This window comes from Mustelus asterias, chromosome 3 (assembly GCF_964213995.1).
Source record: "Mustelus asterias chromosome 3, sMusAst1.hap1.1, whole genome shotgun sequence".
NCBI classification, from domain to species: Eukaryota; Metazoa; Chordata; class Chondrichthyes; order Carcharhiniformes; family Triakidae; genus Mustelus; species Mustelus asterias.
The window spans coordinates 145,869,547-145,885,441 of record NC_135803.1 but is presented as its reverse complement, the minus strand read 5'-3'; the positions used below and the strand labels follow the sequence as shown (position 1 = coordinate 145,885,441).

At 44.6% G+C, this 15,895-nt stretch overlaps 1 protein-coding gene across 2 annotated transcripts in view; it reads right to left on the bottom strand.

Annotated features, from left to right (window-relative positions):
- The window catches only part of LOC144491691 (guanine nucleotide-binding protein G(i) subunit alpha-2), a 238,866-nt gene that overhangs the window by 22,058 nt on the left and 200,913 nt on the right, over window positions 1–15,895 (bottom strand). For both annotated transcript variants that reach the window (XM_078209874.1, XM_078209875.1), the window contains exons 6-7: window positions 12,405–12,534; window positions 6,936–7,089 (exon numbers count right to left, since the gene is read on the bottom strand). In XM_078209874.1, the coding sequence (XP_078066000.1) occupies window positions 6,936–7,089; window positions 12,405–12,534 (284 nt within the window). The remainder of the gene's footprint in view (window positions 1–6,935; window positions 7,090–12,404; window positions 12,535–15,895) is intronic.

Sequence of the window (15,895 nt, the reverse complement as noted above, 5' to 3'; positions counted from 1 at the left end):
TCGAGGCTCTGAGCCCCTTCTTCAGGTGAGTGGGAATTCTGTTCACAAACAGAACTTATAAAGACACAGACTCAATTTACATGAATAATGGTTGGAATGCGAATACTTACAACTAATCCAGTCTTTAAGAAACAAAACAATGGGAGTGGAGAGAGCATCAAGACAGGCTAAAAAGATGTGTATTGTCTCCAGACAAGACAGCCAGTGAAACTCTGCAGGTCCACGCAACTGTGGGAGTTACAAATAGTGTGACATAAACCCAATATCCCGGTTGAGGCCGTCCTTGTGTGTGCGGAACTTGGCTATCAGTTTCTGCTCAGCGACTCTGCGCTGTCGTGTGTCGCGAAGGCCGCCTTGGAGAACGCTTACCCGAATATCAGAGGCCGAATGCCCGTGACCGCTGAAGTGCTCCCCAACAGGAAGAGAACAGTCTTGCCTGGTGATTGTCGAGCGGTGTTCATTCATCCGTTGTCGCAGCGTCTGCATAGTTTCCCCAATGTACCATGCCTCGGGACATCCTTTCTTGCAGCGTATCAGGTAGACAACGTTGGCCGAGTTGCAAGAGTATGTACCGTGTACCTGGTGGATGGTGCTCTCACGTGAGATGATGGCATCTGTGTCGATGATCCGGCACGTCTTGCAGAGGTTGCTGTGGCAGGGTTGTGTGGTGTCTTGGTCACTGTTCTCCTGAAGGCTGGGTAGTTTGCTGCGGACAATGGTCTGTTTGAGGTTGTGCGGTTGTTTGAAGGCAAGAAGTGGGGGTGTGGGGATGGCCTTGGCGAGATGTTCGTCTTCATCAATGACATGTTGAAGGCTCCGGAGCAGATGCCGTAGCTTCTCCGCTCCGGGGAAATACTGGACAACGAAGGGTACTCTGTCCACTGTGTCCCGTGTTTGTCTTCTGAGGAGGTCGGTGCGGTTTTTCGCTGTGGCGCGTTGGAACTGTTGATCAATGAGTCTAGCGCCATATCCTGTTCTTATGAGGGCATCTTTCAGCGTCTGGAGGTGTCTGTTGCGATCCTCCTCATCCGAGCAGATCCTGTGTATACGGAGGGCTTGTCCGTAGGGGATGGCTTCTTTAACGTGTTTAGGGTGGAAGCTGGAGAAGTGGAGCATCGTGAGGTTATCCGTGGGCTTGCGGTACAGTGAGGTGCTGAGGTGACCGTCCTTAATGGAGATGCGCGTGTCCAAGAATGCAACCAATTCCGGAGAGTAGTCTATGGTGAGCCTGATGGTGGGATGGAACTTGTTGATGTCATCATATAGTTGTTTCAGTGATTGTTCACCATGAGTCCAAAGGAAGAAAATGTCATCGATGTATCTAGTGTATAGCATCGGTTGAAGGTCCTGTGCGGTGAAGAAGTCTTGTTCGAACCTGTGCATGAAGATGTTGGCATATTGAGGTGCAAATTTGGTCCCCATGGCTGTTCCGTGTGTCTGGATGAAGAACTGGTTGTTGAAGGTGAAGATATTGTGGTCCAGGATGAAGCGGATGAGATGTAAAATTGCATCTGGAAACTGGCAGTTGTTGGCGCTGAGCACTGAGGCCGTTGCAGCAATGCCATCGTCATGGGGGATGCTGGTGTAGAGTGCTGAGACATCCATTGTGACGAGGAGCGCTCCTGGTTCAACTGCTCCATGTGTGCCGAGTTTCTGTAGGAAGTCCGTCGTGTCGCGACAAAAGCTGGGGGTTCTTTGTACAATGGGTTTCAGGATGCCCTCGACATAGCCGGAGAGGTTCTCGCACAGGGTCCCATTGCCCGATACGATGGGACGGCCGGGTGTGTTTGCCTTGTGTATCTTCGGGAGGCAATAGAGATCTCCAACGCGGGGAGTACGTGGGATGAGAGCACGGAGGGTGTTCTGAAGGTCCGGATCAAAGGTCTTGATCAGAGTGTTGAGTTGACGGGTGTGTTCTTTGGTCGGATCTGCAGGTAACTGTCTGTAGTGTTCCTCGTTGTTGAGTTGTCGGTACACTTCTTTGCAGTAATCCGTTCTGTTCAGTATGACAATGGCCCCTCCTTTGTCTGCTGGTTTGATGACAATGTTGCGGTTGGTCTTGAGAGCGTGGATGGCGTTACGTTGTGCTTGGGTGATGTTCGGGGCTGTCTTGTGAGTGCGGCTGATGAATTTGGTGTTGACGCACCTCCTGACGGCTTGGGCATACATGTCAAGTCGAGGGCAGCGGCCTTCCGGAGGAGTCCAATTCGACTCTTTCCTCTTCGGATGCACTGCGGATCTCTCTGTCGGCTGTTCCGGTTCATTGGCTGTCTCATTGTGTTCGTTGTTGGCCTCTTGGGGTTTGTGGAAGAACTCCCTCAGCCTCATTCGCCTGATGAATTCCTCTGTGTCTGCTGCGAGACTGATGGGGTCTATTTTGGTGGTGGGGCAAAAATTAAGCCCTCGGCTGAGAACTTCGATTTCATCTGGTTGAAGTGTGTAGTCGGACAAGTTGACAATGGACTTCCCTGCAGTGGTACTGTTTTCTACTGTGGTACCGGGGGAGGCTTGGTTGCTGCTGGTGGTGATGCCGAGTTTCTCAAGTTTCCTGTTCTTGGTGTGCATGTAGATGGTGTAGTTCCTTTGTCTCGTCTGCTTGGCAGAGTTTCGCAGCTGGTCTGAAGAAGGGGCTCAGAGCCTCGAAAGCTTGTGTGGCTTTTGCTACCAAATAAACCTGTTGGACTTTAACCTGGTGTTGTTAAACTTCTTACTGTGTTTACCCCAGTCCAACGCCGGCATCTCCACATCATTAATAGAGGCATACAGATGATCAGAGGATTAGATAGGCTGGATAGTGAGAGCCTTTTTCCTCGGATGGTGATGGCCAATATGAGGGGACATAGCTTTAAATTGAGGGGTGAGAGATATAGGACAGATGTTAGAGGTAGGTTCTTTACTCAGAGAGTGGTAAGGGCGTGGAATGCCCTGCCTGCAGCAGTAGTGGACTCGTCAACATTGAGAGCATTCAAATGGTTATTGGATAAGCATATGGATGATATTGGAATAGTGTAGATTAGAGGGGCTTTAGATTGGTTTCACTGGTCGGCGCAACAGCGAGGGCCGAAGGGCCTGTACTGCGCTGTAATGTTCTATGTTTTATGATCAAGCAGGGGCTGGACAAGGAACTTGGGGATCTTTCTGATCTGTGCAGTGCAGTACCACACTGAGTGATGCATTCGCCCACAAAGGAAACTTCTGTTTACTGCAACCTTAAGAACAGTTCAATTAATTGTCAGAATTTTAAGGCGGCTCTGAGTGTAATTCAGGTCAGGGATTCACATCAGTGAAAGCTTGTTTTCAATAACTGCTGGCATTCTAAAACAGGATGCGGACAAAGAAATAACTGACTGCAATTTAACCAACTCTGTGCAAATTCAGAAATCAGAAGCCACAGTCATGGACTTAATTAAAGTGCCAGGATTGAAAACAGCCCAAGTTAGAAGTTGTATCGATTGCAAATTGTACGCAATGATTAACAGATCAGGAATGAAAATGAGAGTGCATGCTGCGGAAATGCTGACACCACCGATATGCGCATTCTACAGCAGCTGTGGGCCATTTGTGCAGTAGGAGGTGCATGCTGTTTGAAAAGAAGCTGTACCACTCATATGGTTGCTGGATGCTTTTATGAAGGGGTGACAGATGATGAAACAGTCCCAGCTCATCTTTAACCAGCCTTGGCAGCAGTTCTACCGAGTAATCTAAAGAAAAAGAGTAGTGCAAATTTGGACCTTCCCCCTGAAAAGTTTCTATGGCTGGGGGTTAACTGAAAATCCATAAAGTTGATTGATAGTTTTTTGTTAGCCAAGGTAGCAAGGGTTACAGAACTAAGGACAGTTATATATTTCAAAGTCAGGATGGTTTGCGACTTGGAGGACAACTTGCAGGTGACTGCATTCCCATGCGCCTGCTGCCCTTGTTCTGCTGGGCTGGGAAGTCACAGCTTTGGAAGGTGCTGTCAAAGCAGCGTTGACTAGCTGCTGTAGAGCACCTCGGGTTGAATGACAAAACAGGCTGGAGGGTCTGAATGGCCTTCTCCTGTTCCTTTACTCCTAACAAGAGCTTCAAGCCAGATTTTAAAAGACCAGCCTTGGCTAGCTTTTGAGCCTGGGATTGAGTAGTATGTTAAGTCAGCCTTCGGGCTACTGGATGACAGACACAGCTCTAGTCAGTCCTCAGGCTACTCCAGCTCTGCTAAGCGCAATGCTATCACCGACCTTCATCCTCCCTCTCAGCTTGAGGTTGTATGCAGACCAGTAGAAATAAAAATAAAGAGTAAACTGAATATTAAGGGATAGAACATCTCTCAGACAACTGCAGTGTCTTAAGCAGCTTTTACACCATCAGTCTTGCACTGAAGCAAGTAGTTTGGGGCATGCAGCAACACAAGGGTGGCAGCACAACTCAAAATGCAACAGAGCACATCAAAGACAAAAACACTAGATCCCCCAACCACTTCCCAAACAGGGAAGTATAAAACACAAATAGCATGGCTTACGTAGGAGCTGTTGAGGAAGATGCTCATTTGTACACGGAGTTGACAGAAACCAAACATTTGTTTTGTTAAAAGTAGACTTGGATACACACACATACATACATCCTGGGCCCAAACAGCACATCCAGCTGCCCTGAAGAATGAGACCAGTTTGTTTCTGTAAATGTTGACGTGGTTTTTGGTGATTAATTGCATAGACGTCAACAAAAGTCACCAGAAGTCTCACTGCAGCATGCCAGTGACGGTCTCAGCACACAGTCACGCCAAAGCTGCAGCTGGCTAGCTTCCGACAAGTAAAACCTATCTCCTGCACCATGCTTCCCCTTTACTTCAGGGGTCATCTACAGTAGACAACGAACAATTTCAAAGTCATGGAAGACAAGCTCCCACGACAGCTTTGTGTTCCATAGATGACTTCCTTATTTGGGCTGATGCCAGCCTGTCGCAATTTGAGATCAATGAATGCCTGGGACTATTCTTATCTTGAGGGAGAAGTGAAGAACAGATATGAGCCTTTCAAATCGAGCAATGCACAGCCACGTGTGCTAGCAGGAGTAATTTAGTCAAAGACTTCATACTTGGTGCACCTGGAGTTGACTGCCATCCACTCATGGTAATCAGATTATAAACTACATTGTTTAGATGTACCATCTGAAACACCAACTACAGCTGGCAAAAGAAAGTGTAGACGAGAGTTGGGACATGGGAACATATTTGATCATGGTTGATCTGTACCTGAAGTCCACCTATCCACGTTGGTTCCATAGGGCGGCACGGTGGCATAGTGGTTAGCGCTTGCTGCCTCACAGCAGCAGGGGCCCAGGTTCAATTCTGGCCTAGGGTGACTGTCTGTGTGGCGTCTGCACATTCTTCCCGTGTCTGCGCGGGGTTTTTTCCTGGTGCTCCGGTTTCCTCCCACAGTTCAAAGATGTGCAGGTTAGGTGGATTAACCATGATAAATTGCCCCATAGCATCCCAAAATGTGTAGGTTAAATGGATTAGCCATGGTAAATGGAGTTACGGGGATAGGGCGGGATGGGCCTGGGTAAGATATTCTGCCAAGAATCGATGCAGATTTGATGGTCCAAATGGCCTCCTTCTGCACTGTAGGGGTTCTATGACCCTATGAACCCTTAAAGCCAAATGCTCTTATCTAACAAGAATCTCTCAATCATAGTTTTGAAATGTTCAACTGACTGATCCGTAGCAGCTTTTTAAGGGAGAATATTCCAGATTTCCAAACCCCTTTGCATCAAAGAGTATTTCTCAACATCACCTTTGAATGGTATAGCTTAAACTTTACAGCCAAGACCCCCTTTGACTTCCTCACTTGAGGAAATCATTTCTTTCTAATTACCCTATCAAATCCCTGAACCATTTTATACACCTACATTAGATTACTCCTTATTCCAGAGAATAAAGAACTGCCCTCATAATTTAACTCTTTAATCTCCAATATCACTATCTGCGCTGCACCCTCTCCAATCAATGTCAACATATCATTCGTAAGATCTGGTGCCAGAACTCAATGCAGGACCTGTATATAAAGGGGAATTTCAGCACTTCAAACAAAATTAATCCTAAAATCATTTGAGCATACTTTGTAAAAGCATTTTCTGTGAATTTGTGGAGTGGTTCTATTCCATTTTGATCATTTCTTTAGATTATATGCCATGTGTGCTCGACTATAGACTTTGGCGCTTGATTGTGAAACAAACAAATAAAAGGGGAAAGAGGGTGGCATCTGGGTGCCGCATACAACAAAAGGGGAAATATTTATAAAGAACAGAACCAGGGGTCACAGTCTGAGGATTCAAGGTAGACATTTAGGACGGAGGTGAGGAGACATTTCTTCACCCAAAGAGCGGTGAGCCTGTGGAATTCATTACCACAGGAAGTAGTTGATGCCAAAACATTGAATGTATTCAAGAGGCGGTTGGATAGAGCACTTGGGGTGAATGGGATCAAAGGTTATGGGGAAAAAGCAGGATTAGACTATTGAGATGGATGATCAGCCATGATCGTAACGAATGGCGGAGCAGGCTTGAAGGGCCAAATGGCCTCCTCCTGCTCCTATCTTCTATGTAACAATTTCTCCACAAGCGCACAGTGGAGATTTTCTTTCAGAAGCAGGATAATATCAAGATCAGTTTTGCTCTGCCTCAATAGCTTTTCAAATGTGCCCAGTCAGAATAAAGGAAGACTTAGAAATTAAAAGAATGCAGAACATTAGAAATCTGAAACAAAAACAGTGCTAGAAATGCTAACACCAATCAACATCTGAAAGGCAAAGAGGAGATAAAATCTCAGGTACGCTGCCTGATCAGATTTCGTCAGGTTGATGGTGGTGTGCTAACCAAACTTTCTCTTTCAAATGCTGATCAACTCAGTTGGACATATCCAATATTTCATTTTACTAAAGATGTATTTGAGTACATACCTGAGTATTCAGGGAAGCAGATAGTCAGGGGACTCTTGGTGATCTTCTCTTCAAAGAGGTCCTTCTTGTTGAGGAAGAGGATGATAGAAGTGTCTGTGAACCACTTGTTGTTGCAAATACTGTCAAACAGCTTCATGCTCTCGTGCATGCGATTCTGGAAGAGAGGAGATAGGCTTCATGATTGCTTCCCCACTTTCAACCTGGTGCAGTGTGCAACATTCAATAAGCAAGACAAAGACCAGGCAGGGCAATTATACAGCGCTTTCCAATGGAACAACATTATTCTTAAACATGTTTGGATCTGTGATATTCTCAGAGTCAGTTGTCTGAGAGATGTTCGATCCCTTAGTATCCAGTTTATCCTTTAATTTTATTTCTACTGGTCTGCAAAACACCTCAAGCTGAGAAGGAGGATGAAGGTAGGTGATAGCATTGTGCTTAGCAGAGCTGAAGTAGCCTTGGGGGACTGACTAGAGCTGTGTCTGTCATTACCTCAGCTAGGGACAGATACCTTGCTTTTTGTGTTCAAGGGAAGGAATACTTAATGCTGGAAAATTGAAATTTTCCATCTCAAGCACTCACAGTTGGTGTGGATTCAATTTTCCATGTGCTCTGCATAATATGTACCAACCCACAACCCAAACTGCATTAATAAAACAGTTTTCATTCTGTAAATATCATTACTTCATCTGGACTTCTTCAGGGAAAGTGTTCCTGTGAGTTCAGAAGAGATTTGAACGCAGATACAATATTAGCTTCCTTCAAAGCACTTCAGCATCTGGGACCCGGATAACTTGTGGTAATGATACTATTCTTCAGAGATTGTTCCCCTGAAATGCTGTAAAGGGAATCTGTGGTATTGATATAGTACCACACAAAAGTGGAGTCGGGATAAAAAAAATGCTCTTATATTCAATACTTGATTACATTCTCTACAGAAATTTCTTGTGCCCTCTGAGTACAAACACAATTTCCTGAGCTTCTCCATCTTAGGAAGAGACCTGACCAGAAACTCTAGCTCTCCATTTTTAAAATGTTGTGAAAGAGACTTGAGCACACAGCCCCGTCCAGCCTCCTGCGTGGGCCTGACACTTAATCAGGAGTAAAAGAATGACTAGGGTAAGATTAGGGCCAGTCAAGGGCAGGAGTGGGAAGTTGTGCGTGGAGTCTGAAGAGATAGGAGAGGCACTAAATGAATATTTTTCGTCGGTATTCACACTGGAGAGGGACAGTGTTGTTGAGGGGAGTACTGAGATGCAGGCTGTTGGACTGGATGGGATTGATGTTCATAAGGAGGAGGTGTTAGCAATTCTGGAAAGGGTAAAAATAGATAAGTCCCCTGGGCCGGATGGGATTTATCCTAGGATTCTCTGGGAGGCTAGAGAGGAGATTGCAGAGCCTTTGGCTTTGATCTTTGTGTCGTCATTGTCTACAGAAACAGTGCCAGAAGACTGGAGGATAGCAAATGTTGTCCCCTTGTTCAAGAAGGGGAGTAGGGACAACTCTGGTAATTATAGACCGGTGAGCCTTACTTCTGTTGTGGGCAAAGTATTGGAAAGGATTATAAGAGATAGGATTTATAATCACCTAGAAAGGAATAATTTGATTAGGGATAGTCAGCACGGTTTTGTGAAGGGTAAGTCGTGCCTCACAAACCTTATTGAGTTCTTTGAGAAGGTGACCAAAGAGGTGGATGAGGGTAAAGCGGTTGATGTGGTGTATATGAATTTGATGTGCCATAAGCTGGTTTGTAATATTAATAAGTGACTAGCGTTTGATAAGGTTCCCCATGGTAAGCTTTTACAGAAAATACAGACACATGGGATTGAGGGTGATTTAGTGGTTTGGATCAGGAATTGGCTAGCTGTAAGAAAACAAAGGGTGGTGGTTGATGGGAAATATTCATCCTGGAGTTCAGTTACTAGTGGTGTACCGCAAGGATCTGTTTTGGGGCCACTGCTGTTTATCATTTTTATTAATGACTTGGATGAGGGCGTGGAAGGATGGATTAGTAAATTTGCGGATGACACTAAAGTCGGTGGAGTTGTAGACAGTGCGGAGGGAAGTGGCAGGTTACAGAGGGACATAGATAAGCTGCAGAGCTGGGCTGAGAGGTGGCAAATGGAGTTTAATGCAGAAAAGTATGAGGTGATTCAGCCATGAAATCATAGATACCCTACAGCACAGAAAGAGACCATTCGGCCCATCGAGTCTGCACCGACCACAATCCCACCCATATCCTATCCCCATATATTTTACCCACTAATCCCTCTAACCGACGCACCTCAGGACACTAAGGACAATTTTAGCATGGCCAATCAACCTAGCCCGCACATCTTTGGACTGTGGGAGGAAACCGGAGCACCTGGAGGAAACCCACGCAGACACGAGGAGAATGTGCAAACTCCACACAGATAGAGACCCAAGCCGGGAATCGAACCCAGGTCCCTGGAGCTGTGAAGCAGCAGTGCTAACCACTGTGCTACCGTGCCACCCTTTGGAAGGAGTAGCCGTGCCGCACTTTGGAAGGAGTAACAGGAATACAGAGTACTGGGCTAATGGTAAGATACTTGGTAGTGTGGATGAACAGAGCGATCTGGGTGTCCATGTGCATAGATCCCTGAAAGTTGGCACCCAGGTTGATAGGGTTGTTAAGAAGGCGTACGGTGTGTTAGCTTTTATTGGTAGAGGGATTGAGTTTCGGAGCCAGGAGGTCATGCTGCAACTGTACAAAACTCTGGTGCGGCCGCATTTGGAGTATTGCATACAGTTCTGGTCGCCGATGTGGAAGTGTTGGAAAGGGTGCAGAGGAGATTTACCAGGATGTTGCCTGATATGGTGGGAAAATCGTATGAGGAAAGGCTGAGGGGCTTGAGGTTGTTTTCGTTAGAGAGAAGAAGGTTAAGAGGTGACTTAATAGAGGCATACAAGATGATCAGAGGATTAGATAGGGTGGATAGTGAGAGCCTTTTTCCTCGGATGGTGTTGGCTAGCACGAGGGGACATAGCTTTAAATTGAGGGGTGAGAGATATAGGACAGATGTTAGAGGTAGGTTCTTTACTCAGAGTAGTAAGGGCGTGGAATGCCCTGCCTGCAGCAGTGGTGGACTCGTCAACATTGAGAGCGTTCAAGTGGTTATTGGATAAACATATGGATGATATTGGAATAGTGTAGTTTAGAGGGGCTTTAGATTGGTACTACTGGTCGGCGCAACATCGAGGGCCGAAGGGCCTGTACTGCGCTGTAATGTTCTATGTTCTAATCTGCACCCACTATTCACCACATCCCATTCAACAATGGATGCCAATTTTATGATAAGCTTATCAAGTGAATCTCAATGTTAACCTTATAGTGAGATTGCCAAGCTATTTTCCTATAAACTATTTGGTGTCATGTAATGTATTTCACTGAACAGCTGTACAACATTTGAGGGGGACAAGTGAACAAGTGCGAGTGTCCATATTGGTACCAATGAGATGAGTGAAAAGAGGGATGAGCTCCTGCGGGAAAATTCAGGGAACTAGGAAAGGAAGTAAATGTAGAACCTCAAAGGATAGCAATCACCATATTCCTCCTGGTCCCACCTGCTAGTGAAGGCAAAAATATAAGGATAGTGCAGCTGAATGCATGGCTAGGGAAATGGTGCAGGAGGAAAGGCTTGGACTTCCTGGGACATTGGAACCACAGAAGCCAGACAGTTTGCACCTCAAAGAGGCTGCGACCAATACCTTGGTGGGGTGAATTTAAACTAGGTTGGCAGGGAGATGGGAATCTGAATGTAGGGTCAGAAGGAAGAGAAGGAAAGTTAGAAGGCCATATTAGAAACAAAATTAATGATTATGGAAGGTCATGGAAAAAGGGCTAAAAAATAGACACAGGGATGGTTTACAGATTACTTGTACATACTTCAATACAAGTTGACTAGTGAATAAGGCAATATTCTGGTGAATAAATGGAGGTCACAGATAGACATATGAAAATATATCATAGCTATTACTGAAATGGAAGGTAGTCCAGCACTGCTGGTTACAAAGTGTTTAGAGGGGATAGAGAGCAGAATTAAGAAATGGTTAAAGCCAGAAACATTTCTGTTCGGTGGGATGATATGCCAGAAAGAACATCAAATGAAGCCATACGAGTTGAGCTGAGGAACAAAAAAAAGGGCAATCACACTGTTGGGAATATAATATAGACCTCCAAACAGTCAGAGGGAGATGGAAGAGCAGATATGGATGTTGCCTGGTATGGAGGGTCTTAGCTATGAGGAGAGATTGGGTAAACTGGGGTTGTTCTCCCTGGAAAGACAGAGGATGAGGGGCGACCTAATAGAGGTGTATAAAATTATGAAGGGCATAGATAGAGTGAACAGTGGGAAGCTTTTTCCCAGGTCGGAGGTGACGAACACAAGGGGTCACGAGTTCAAGGTGAGGGGGGGCGGGGGGGGGGGGAGGTTTAACACGGATATCAGAAGGACGTATTTCACACAGAGGGTGGTGGGGGCCTGGAATGCACTGCCGGGCAGGGTGGTTGAGGCGGACACGCTGGGATCGTTTAAGACTTATCTAGATAACCACATGAACAGACTGGGAATAGAGGGATACAAAAGAATGGTCTAGTTGGGCACATGAGCTGCGCAGGCTTGGAGGGCCGAAGGGCCTGTTCCTGTGCTGTATTGTTCTTTGTTCTATATGTAGGGAAATTGCTGACAAGTGTAAAAACAAAAAGAGAATTAAATAGCATTAAGTGTAAAAGATAGAGCAAGTGCAGATATCTTAAAAACGCATTCAGGAGAACTTTTTTTTTAAGCGAGAATGCAGAAAGTCCAACAAGGGGCAGTTTGAACTTAGATTTAGAGAATGCATCTGGGTAAGAAAGGGATCAGTGGGAGAGCGTTTTGTGGTCGTGGTCATTATTCAGTTAGATTTAGTGCAGTCATGGGGAAAGATGACCACAGGCTAAAAGTTTTAGATTGGGGAAAAGCCAATTTTACTAAGCTGCAATGTAAAAGCTGGAACAGCTACTTGAAAGTAGATCAGTGTCAGCAATGGGAAGCATTCAAGGGAGAGCTAAAAAAGCATTCAAAACAAATGTGCTTTGCCTGAAAGAGTGGTAGAGGCAAAAACCCTCATCACATTTAAAGAACATTTGAATATGACTGAGGTGCCATAACCTACAGACTAAGAACTGGGAGACAGTATTAGACTAGATATATATGGCTAGCCTAGGTACAATCGACCAATTGGCTTCCTGTGCCATAAATCTATGTTTCTATGCAAGCATTACAGTGGATTCAAACTTGCCTATTTGGAAACCTGCTTGGTAGATGAAGATTTTCCTGAACTTCCCCACACACAATAAATACTGGGTGCTGCAAATTTGTAAGATATCAATATTAATACTGTATTTATTTATTAATTGGAAAAAAGTAAGCCTGCTGAACTGTCAACATTCCATGGTATTTTACTCACCATCTCCTCATCCTCTGCCAAGACCAAGTCATACGCACTAAGAGCTACACAGAAGATGATAGCAGTGACGCCCTCAAAGCAATGGATCCACTTCTTTCTCTCTGATCTCTGTCCACCAACATCAAACATCCTGAAAAACAAAATGCAAAAACTGATATCACCCTGCTTTTATTTTCAATATATCCCTTGGCCAGTTAACCATTATCTTTGCCTATTTATTTTTATAAGGAACAGGTCTGAGGGATAGGAATTTATTATTCCTGCGGATCAATATTTGTTTCTTGCGTGGCTTTTATTTAAATTCTAGTCAGACTTAGGCACTGGGATTTTAAAATTTAAACCATGGTCTGTTTCTGATCAAATCTTTTTGGTCTGAAAAGAGGAATATATATAATGCTGTCTGAAGTCCTTGCAACTTAAAATTGCAAAAGAAATTCTCTACTGGCTATGAAAATTTGCATGCCCGGGTAGCTTCTGAATTAGTGTTAACATTATTACAGATTCTTGTGAACGGTGATACTATTATTTCCAAGCTCCAGTTAGAGGGCTGTCAAAGAATGCAAGTCTACTGATGTAGACATTATTTCCAGTAGCTTACCTATCCAAAGTAACATTTAGCGTATTAGAATCATAGAAACCCTACAGTACAGAAAGAGGCCATTCGGCCCATCGAGTCTGCACCGACCACAATCCCACCCAGGCCCTACCCCCATATCCCTACATATTTTACCCACTAATCCCTCTAACCCACGCAGGACACTAAGGGGCAATTTTAGCATGGCTAATCAACCTAACCCGCACATCTTTGGACTGTGGGAGGAAACCGGAGCACCCGGAGGAAACCCAGGCAGACACGAGGAGAATGTGCAAACTCCACACAGACAGTGACCCAAGCCGGGAATTGAACCCAGGTCCCTGGAGCTGTGAAGCAACAGTGCTAACCACTGTGCTACCGTGCTGCCCTATTAAAGCAAGCCCAGTGAACACTAAGTCAGCAATAGCAATTTCTGGGTAATACACCGGCTGAGCATCAGTTCTCAACAAGGGAAACAAACATCTCCCATCAGGATCTTTAATCTGACTCGTTTGATAGCTCTGTACACAAGGGCCCGTCAAGCTGGGATAAATATTGCAGTCTTTCATCACATCATTGGTTCATTTGTCTTTATTTAGTTTCACAACACAGCTGTGAGACAGAATCCCATGGAGCAAGAGTACCTAGGTTGCATTTATTCAACAATCATGTCGTGCCCGTGAAGTAATAAAACATCCCAAGGTACTTGAGATTCAGTTAAACGGTACTGAAAAAAAGCAAGTGAAATACGCCTGTGCTCAAACTTTGAGTTTGAGAAAGAAATAATGCATTACTTTATTTCATTTTACGTTTACGTGTATAAATTTACAACATGCAACTTTCTAGCTTTAGCCGGAACAATGTAACTGTTAATTTGGTGCTGTTCCATCTATCAAAATGATCAGCAGAAAATGGCAAGCATCCCATATATCCTTCCGGTGCTTCGCTCAAGAAAATGTTGAATGTTAATTCTGTGACACACTAACCCATTCTCTCTGCATGTGCGAGGTACACCCATCCTGCTTGAGACCTTCCTACGAAGTCTGCCTTATGGCCAGGAGCATGAATTAAACAAACCGGAGAAACCCCATTCATTGTAACAGTCTGGACACAAAATCCAAAGTGGAAATTCTCACCTGGCCAGCCATGTGATCGAATAAGTATGTCCAGAAATTTAGGCGAACTGGAAAGCCTTTACATGTTAAAGTGGTGTGTGGATTGTGGCCAATCTCAGCAGTAGAGATACAGGTCGATACATATGCATGGCTTTGACTTTTTTTTGTAAACACAATGACTTACAGTACCGCTATGTCTTTTCCCTTTCCAATTTCTAATGATTCTAGCAACCCTCTGGTAGGATACTCAGATGGTAATTTCTCCTGCATGAACCAAGATATTAAGGGCGGCGCAGTGGCACAGTTGTTAGCACTGCTGCCTCACAGTGCTAGGAAACGGGGTTCGATTCCCAGCTTGGGTCACTGCCTGTGCGGAGTTTGCACATTCTCCCCGTGTCTGTGTGGGTTTCCTCTGGGTGCTCCAGTTTCCTCCCACAATCTGAAAGACATGCTGGTTAATGGATTGGCCATAGTAAATTCTTCCTCAGTGTACCCGAACAGATGCCAGAGTGTGCCGACTAGGGGATTTTCACTTCATTGCAGTGTTAATGTAAGCCTACTTAGTGACACTAATCAATAAATAATAAATAATGGCTACGTGATGCTAGTCAAACAACACAGCGAAGCCCAACCCTGCCCTCTGCCACATTTCCACCTGCACACTTTACAACCAGCTTTACTGCGTAGTGATCAAAAGCTGGAAACCCAAACAGGATCTTTTCCTTCACAGTGCAGGGCGTTGAAGCCGAGTGTGGCATCTTACAGTCACCATAACTAAACGCTACAGATGGCTGACTTTAGGAATGGTCTGTTAGCACAGCACAGAATCACATTACAGAAAGAGCAGCTATTCAGCCCATCTCTTGCCATCTGCCTGTATCAATATATTTATCACCACAGTAAAAGTTACCTATGTGGCACCATGCCATTTTTCCATTAAATATTGAGAATACAATGTACAAAGAAGGTTCGATATCAGAAAGTAAACACAGGCCAAATGTGTTGCATCACTTGGGATGAATTGAATTTTTCACCTGCAATTATCTGATTTTCCTATGGAATTAAATTGAGAAGCAGGGTTAAAGATACATTGCTTAATGCTGAGAAATGATTCACAGGAGTCTTGGATCTTGTAAAACAAATTGTACAATTTCTCATTAACACTGGCTGACCACATCTCAACAAAGATGTTACACAACAGTTCTGGTTACGTGAGGGAGGACCCCAGACAGTCACAGCGGTGGAGCTTCACTGATACTTAAAAATGGTGACTGAAGCTGTAGGAGAAAAATAGTATACGTATCAAAGGTACAAGGTTCAGATGGTCTAAGCTTAGATGATGCTATCATTCACTCAATATAACCCCATGTGGTTTAAGTCAAACCCAGCTGATCAGATCAGTTACTCGACTTTATGCTCAAGAATACTTATACCACACTTAACACATTTTGCCGCAAAAATGTGTACAGAATAGATGCTATTTCAAACAAACAAATAAGCTGTGGAGTGTTTGTTACAAACAAGTGACATCTGGTCACGAAAGTCGTCAGCAATCGAGTCCATGTGTCCTGCTGACATTTGTAAACCTTTGAAGTTTCTGGCTCGATGTCTGTGATGTCATTGGAGTAGCTGAGTGAAATTACCGTCAGCCATCTATCGATCAGATAAGGGAGGCTATCTTTGAAGATTGCATTGAAATGACACATTCAAAATGTACCTGCTACAAGATGACTGAAGCAATGACTCACAGGAGCTGCCAGTACCAAGACAGGCCACCACATTGATGTCAAAGTGCAGTGAGG